The following is a 7,137-nucleotide window of genomic DNA, read 5'->3' as shown; positions in this document are numbered from 1 at the left end:
CTTTATTCCAAATAATGTTTATTTTTTAAGAATTTGGTGCCACAAATTAGTGACGTTGATGACAACCAAAATGTATTTCATATGCAAAACCCAGTATTCGGAAACCTCCATAAGAAATTGTGAAATAAACAAGAATATTAACATGAATTATGAAATAAACAACAACCCAGGTGAGGGATTAGTAACGTGTCAATCAAAACAAAAAGCATTTCAACATGGATAGAAAAATATTTTTTGAAAACATTCATAATTACAATACAATCTAATTTCAATGCTTTTTTACCCCAATGTTTAAAGAGGAAAGGGACATGTCTGTGATATAGCTATTCTGTGTTCCTGTTTGTATCGGAGCAGATTAAGGTGCCTGCAACACCTATCCTATTCTATATGCTTTTTGCTGGCAACAGACTGGTCAGAATTGAATGATGGGTGACTGAGTCCATAGATAGATAGCGGGGCCACATTTCCATGGCAGCGTGTGGCCCTCAGCACTTCCCTCCCCCTGTGGAGGTAGAGCTGCAGACTGTCGACCTCCTCAGTTCAATTTTCATAGACTGGCACTCGGCTCGCGACTCTAACCGTGTCACAGTGGAGACACCTGTCACAACTGCTTTGCCTGTTTTCATACCTTTTGACATAGGGATTCGTGTGGCTGCGGCACGAGTTGACTGCACATCCGCCCCGGGCTGAAAGGAATCACACAACATAAGACAAAAGCACAGACAGAAAATATATTTTTTTTAAGTATTATCGTAAACTAGCACAAAAAAAATAAATGATTTACTTTGTGTACATTTGGTGAAAACAAATTCAGGATGGCAAGCTATCAAATTGTATTTGTCACATGCGCCGAATATAACAGGTGTGGACCTTACCCTGAAATGCTTTCTTACAAGCTCTTAACCAACAATGCAGTTCAAGAAAGAGTTATAAAATATTTACTACATAAATTGAAGTAAAAAATAAATATACACTGCTCAAAAAAATAAAGGGAACACTTAAACACAATGTAACTCCAAGTCAATCACACTTCTGTGAAATCAAACTGTCCACTTAGGAAGCAACACTGATTGACAATAAATTCCACATGCTGTTGTGCAAATGGAATAGACAAAAGGTGGAAATTATAGGCAATTAGCAAGACACCCCCAATAAAGGAATGGTTCTGCAGGTGGTGACCACAGACCACTTCTCAGTTCCTATGCTTCCTGGCTGATGTTTTGGTCACTTTTGAATGCTGGCGGTGCTTTCACTCTAGTGGTAGCATGAGACGGAGTCTACAACCCACACAAGTGGCTCAGGTAGTGCAGTTCATCCAGGATGGCACATCAATGCGAGCTGTGGCAAAAAGGTTTGCTGTGTCTGTCAGCGTAGTGCCCAGAGCATGGAGGCGCTACCAGGAGACAGGCCAGTACATCAGGAGACGTGGAGGAGGCCGTAGGAGGGCAACAACCCAGCAGCAGGACCGCTACATCCGCCTTTGTGCAAGGAGGTGCACTGCCAGAGCCCTGCAAAATGACCTCCAGCAGGCCACAAATGTGCATGTGTATGCTCAAACGGTCAGAAACAGACTCCATGAGGATGGTATGAGGGCCCGACGTCCACAGGTGGGGGTTGTGCTTACAGCCAAACACTGTGCAGGACATTTGGCCTTTGCCAGAGAACACCAAGATTGGCAAATTCACCACTGGTGCCCTGTGCTCTTCACAGATGAAAGCAGGTTCACACTGAGCACATGTGACAGACGTGATAGAGTCTGGAGACGCCGTGGAGAACGTTCTCCTGCCTGCAACATCCTCCAGCATGACCGGTTTGGCGGTGGGTCAGTCATGGTGTGGGGTGGCATTTCTTTGTGGGGCCGCACAGCCCTCCATGTGCTCGCCAGAGGTAGCCTGACTGCCATTAGGTACCGAGATGAGATCCTCAGACCCCTTGTGAGACCGTATGCTGACACATGCACATTTGTGGCCTGCTGGAGGTCATTTTGCAGGGCTCTGGCAGTGCACCTCCTTGCACAAAGGCGGATGTAGCGGTCCTGCTGCTGGGTTGTTGCCCTCCTACGGCCTCCTCCACGTCTCCTGATGTACTGGCCTGTCTCCTGGTAGCGCCTCCATGCTCTGGACACTACGCTGACAAACACAGCAAACCTTTTTGCCACAGCTCGCATTGATGTGCCATCCTGGATGAACTGCACTATCTGAGCCACTTGTCTGGGTTGTAGACTCCGTCTCATGCTACCACTAGAGTGAAAGCACCGCCAGCATTCAAAAGTGACCAAAACATCAGCCAGAAAGCATAGGAACTGAGAAGTGGTCTGTGGTCGCCACCTGCAGAACCACTCCTTTATTGGGTGTGTCTTGCTAATTGCCTATAATTTCCACCTTTTGTCTATTCCATTTGCACAACAGCATGTGAAATGTATTGTCAATCAGTGTTGATTCCTAAGTGGACAGTTTGATTTCACAGAAGTGTGATTGACTTGGAGTTACATTGTGTTGTTTAAGCGTTCCCTTTATTTTTTTGAGCAGTGTATATAAAAATACTAATAAAAAAGTTAACACTTGTTAGAACAGTGGTGCAGAATTACATGTAAATTAAAGAAATCAATTTACAGGTTCAAGAGGGATGACAAGAGTTGGCCATATTGGATATTGATTGTGATTAGAATTGCAATAGGATTAAAGTGTTGCATTTCTTATCCTTCAAAAAGCTTCCATCCATACAGAGCCTCTTTAAATCTAGCTGTATGAAAAACCACAATGTTACCATAGCTCACCTTTAACCCTTCACAGCATTAAGAAAGAGCATTGCAAAGCTAGCGTTCACAAAAATGATTTACATTGAGTTAACAGAACTTGGGAGAGGAGATTATACATTACAGTATGCTGTTCATATTGCTGATGTGCGGGTCAGCCCACTTTTGAAGTCAAACATCCAAATTGGTCATCACTGGTACATTTTCAGTTAAAAAGGGAGGAACATGTCAGTTTGTGCCAGTAGAAACAGATGTGTCAACACAAGACCCTTTGAGAGGGGCCTTTTTAAGGTGGGGATATGCGTGTCAATTCATTCCAGTGTTAGTATTGGTCATAGGTAAAAGGAGTGCATTTGATTTCGGTATACAGTAATCCCTCGTTTATCGCGGGGGTTACGTTCCGAAAATGACCCGCGATAAGTGAAATCCGCGAAATAGAAAACTTTTTTTTTTTTTTACAATTAGCAACTATTACATGTATACAAATACAGTGACTCACGTGTAGGCCGTTTCGTCGACATTATGGGTTTAGGAGATGTTCGAAATTACAAGATAATTTGGCCAACTTAATGTAAATTTGCCAAGCTGTTTTATGTACGTACACATAACTGCACGAGACGACAAAATGATAGCACAATTCGTAGCATGTTTTGATACAAGAAGCGGGAGTGAGTTTTTAGCGAATCAGAATGCAGAGCACAATGCACCAAAAAAAAAAAAAATGCATTATGAAAATCCGCGAAATAGCGAATCCGCGATAAGTGAACCGCGAAGTGGCGAGGGATCACTGTACCTGGAAAGAGTGCTATCTAGGGAGCAGACACCACCTGATATCATTTTGAAACATTTCAGAAGCAACTGAAATATAAAAGATTGGATATCATTTAGATGGTTTGTCTGAAAAGAAAACGTAATTGAAAAACTGTATTACTAACAACGATATAGAATGTATTCAGCATACCAGCTGAAAACGGTTACATAAAATATACAATTACAAAGCTTCTCTTTTAGTGAGACAGCCGATGTTCAAATCATCATTAAAGGGAGAGGGAGAGCTAACCGGCAGAAATAACTTATGTAAATATACTCGATTTTGACTACTCACCACAGACTGAGTTGGCCTGGACGGTGCCAAGGTGATGGGGGTGATGGTGATGCTGCTGGTCAATTTGTTGGGGGTGGTCTTCCCAGGAGCGGTGGTGATGTTGCTGGGGTGACGCGGGGAGCGCAGCACCGTACCTGGGGGTGCCTCCTTGCTCTCTGTGCTCACACTAAGGGGCCTGACCGTCACTGTGGGGCTGCTACTGCTGACGTCTGATGGCCTCTTGAACTGAGGTCCCAGGTGGATGTGGATCTTGTTGTCCTCTGTGGTGGTGATTATGCTGGCGTTGGAGTTGTATTTTCTGACGGGCATAGGCAATGTCTGCTTCTCTGGGGTCACTTTGAACACAGCCCGGCCCATGGTGCTCATGTCATGGGGCTCTGGGGATGCGGAGGCAAAGGCCTCCGTCACAGGAGTGGTGCTCACTGTGATGATGGAGACGGGGGAGAGGGGTCTGTTCGAATCTGAGTAGGAGGAGCCCTTACTCCTATCTGGGGACTTGGCCCTGGAGATGGTGGTGATGGTGACTGGAGACTTGCACCGCTCAGGCCCCCCCATCACTCCCTCACCCGGCTTGCTCTTTGAGGACACGGTGGTGGGCTTGGGAACAATGGTGATGCGAGGCCTCTGCAGGCCCAGTGTGGGGATGATGGTGGCGCTGGAGAAGAAGTCCTCAGCACGAGGGCCGGTGATCTCCAAAGTGGCAGTGCTGTTCTCGTGATCGGGGGTTACTCGAATGTGCAGCGGCTGGCCTGGCTTTTGGGACATGGACAGCTCTGGTGGACGAGGGGAGGAGTTCCCGTTGTCCTGAGGGGTTGGGGTCTTCTCTGGGGTGGTCTGAGTGATCGTCACTGCATCCTTCTTCTTCATCCAGGGGATCCATGATTTTCTCATGCCCAGCTCGGTGGTTGCTGGGGGGTAGCGCTCCAGCACAGTTACAGGCTTCTTCAGACCCCTCTGCCTCAGGTTGCTCATGATATGGTTCTCCTCCAGGACAGATTTCCTGATGAACACTGCAGGCGTGTCCTCCTCGGCAGGTTCACTGACCACCACGTCTGTCTGGACTGCGGTGGAGGTGACAGGGACGTCTACTATCCTCCTTCCATTCATACTGGGACGCAAGGCGCGGCTGTAGCGCTTGGTGACCTCCAGCTCTTTGGTGAGGTTGATCACTTCCTGGCTCAAGCTCTTCTTCTTGTCCTCCTCCTCTAGGAATCTCTGCTGGAGGAGGGAGTAGTCCACTTGCAGCTGGGAGAGCTGGTCCTCCTTGTTCATCAGCTCGTGGATCTTCTCTTTGAGGGCCTGGACGTCTGCCTGCAGGTCTCTGGTCCTTGCCTCCTCCATCTTGCAGCGCATCCTGAGCTCAGCCTCCTGGCTCACCGCCTCTCCCTTCTCTATGGCTTTGTTCCTGGCAGTCTGACTCTTCATTTCCTCCAGCAGCTGAGAGAGGGCATTGGCCCTGTCCTGCTCCATTCGAAACTTCTTCTCCAGTAAGTCGTACTCGTCCTCTGTCTTCATCAGGTCACCTTCCACCACCTCTAGCTGTTTGAGGCGGTTTTTTAGCCTTTCAATTTCCTGCGTTAGCTCCATGAATTTGTTTTCCTCGTCTGGGGGTCTCTTGCTGTCCTTATTGGCTTTGATTTTTAACAATACTTTTTCTGCCTCCTCTAGCCCGTCCATTCTTTTTTTCATTACGCCGACCTTGGAGCTAAGATCCCTGCACTTTTCCTCTTCACTTGCTAGTTTACTTTTCAGTTCATCTTTCTCTTTAGTAAGAGACGTCACTTTTACCTCCATTTCTGATTTCAGTCTGAGGAGCTTTTTGCTCTCCTCAATCAACTTTTCGGTGACCTCCATAACTTTACTCTGCTCAGTTTTGAACATTTTATTTAAATCATCGCTCTTTAGCTCCTCCTGTTTTATTCTCTCAGTCATGTTCCTTCTCTCATCCACTAGTATCACTGTAAATGACTTCAGCTTCATCAGGTCATCCTTTAGGCCCATCTCTGCCTTCTCAAGTCTCGACTCAGAGTTCTCCAGTTCTTTCACACGGGTTTTCACTGTGTCCAGCTCACCAGCCAAGTCCTTTGCCAGTCCTTTCTCTCTTTCTATGTTAATATGAAGTGTTGCACACTCTGATTTGCTCGTGTTGAAAGCCCTCTCCAGTTTCTCCAGATCCACCATTCTCTTCTGCAGTTTCTCCACCTCCAGCCTCAGCTCCCGGCCGGTGGTCTCCTCGTCCTGCAGCCTTTTCCTCAACTCTCTGGCCTGGCTCTCCGTCTTGGTGATCTCCTCATCCTTGCCCTCCATCTCCAGGACTCTCTTGCGCAGGGTCTCCAGCTCCGCCATGAGGCTGGAGTTCCCACACTCCCCCTTGCTGATCTTGTCCCTTAGCTCCAGGAGGTCCTCCTCTGACTTCTGTAGTGCCTTGTTGTTCTCCTCCAGCTCCTCGATCCTGTGGGCCAGGCCTGCCAGCTTCAGGCGGAGCTGACGGCCCTGGGACTCCTGGTTGGCCAGCTTGGCAGTCATCTCCTCATGCTCCTGGGTGAACTTGGCAGCTTTGCACTCCAGCTCCGCCTCTAGCCTAAGGACCTTCTGGGCGTCCTCTTTGGCGGTGCCGCGTACAGCGGCCAGACGCTGTTCTCTCTCCTGGAGCTTGCAGCTGAGGTCCTGGACCTTCTGGCTCTGCTGGTCGATCTGCTCAATGTGAAGCTGCCGCTCATCCACCAGCATCAGAGCAAAGGACTTGAGTTTGACCAGCTCCTCACGGACCTTCTCTAGCCTCCTGCTGTGATCCTTGTCTTTACGAGCCTGGTACGCCTTCTCCTGCTCCAGCAGCCTCTTTAATCTGGGAGAGAGCGAGAAGAGGGGGGAGAGAGAAAGTGACAGACACAGAGAGCGAGAGAGATGAAGTGTGATTGAAATGTAAATTCTCAATTTGATAGGCTTTATTCAGATGTTTCACCTGATGATAATAATAAATCCCCCTCTGTATTAAGAGACCGTGAAACTGTATCTACTACGCTGTTCCTGCTGATGTAATTACAGTATACAGGAACAATGTAGGCCTGTTCCTGTACACTGCTACATAGTACTTACAAATATTGAACCTTTGATTTTGTAAACTACAAATAGTCCGGGAAAAAAGCATTTCAATAAAAATAAAAAGTATTTGAACTCTTAAAATGTCTCACAAATCTCCAAAGTTAAGTAACATTTCCCAGAGTAGAGGAGCCTGACCAGACTCAGAATGAGTGCCTTATCCCCAGCCCAAAACCCC

The 7,137-nt window shown here is 47.2% G+C and overlaps 1 protein-coding gene across 5 annotated transcripts in view; it reads right to left on the bottom strand.

The window, feature by feature from the left end:
• The window catches only part of LOC139582258 (filamin-A-interacting protein 1-like), a 50,242-nt gene that overhangs the window by 7,477 nt on the left and 35,628 nt on the right, over nucleotides 1-7,137 (bottom strand). For 3 of the 5 annotated variants that reach the window (XM_071412255.1, XM_071412259.1, XM_071412260.1), the window contains 2 exons: nucleotides 3,861-6,705; nucleotides 2-686 (listed from right to left, as the gene is read on the bottom strand). In XM_071412255.1, the coding sequence (XP_071268356.1) occupies nucleotides 486-686; nucleotides 3,861-6,705 (3,046 nt within the window). In that variant the 3' untranslated portion in view covers nucleotides 2-485. Of the gene's footprint in view, nucleotide 1; nucleotides 687-3,548; nucleotides 3,614-3,860; nucleotides 6,706-7,137 lie in introns of those variants that run through there. The other 2 variants (XM_071412256.1, XM_071412257.1) reach the window with 2 other exon arrangements.

The sequence above is a fragment of the Salvelinus alpinus genome, chromosome 8 (assembly GCF_045679555.1).
Source record: "Salvelinus alpinus chromosome 8, SLU_Salpinus.1, whole genome shotgun sequence".
NCBI classification, from domain to species: domain Eukaryota; kingdom Metazoa; phylum Chordata; class Actinopteri; order Salmoniformes; family Salmonidae; genus Salvelinus; species Salvelinus alpinus.
The sequence above is the reverse complement of the archived record's forward strand: the minus strand, read 5'-3'. Positions and strand labels throughout refer to the sequence as shown.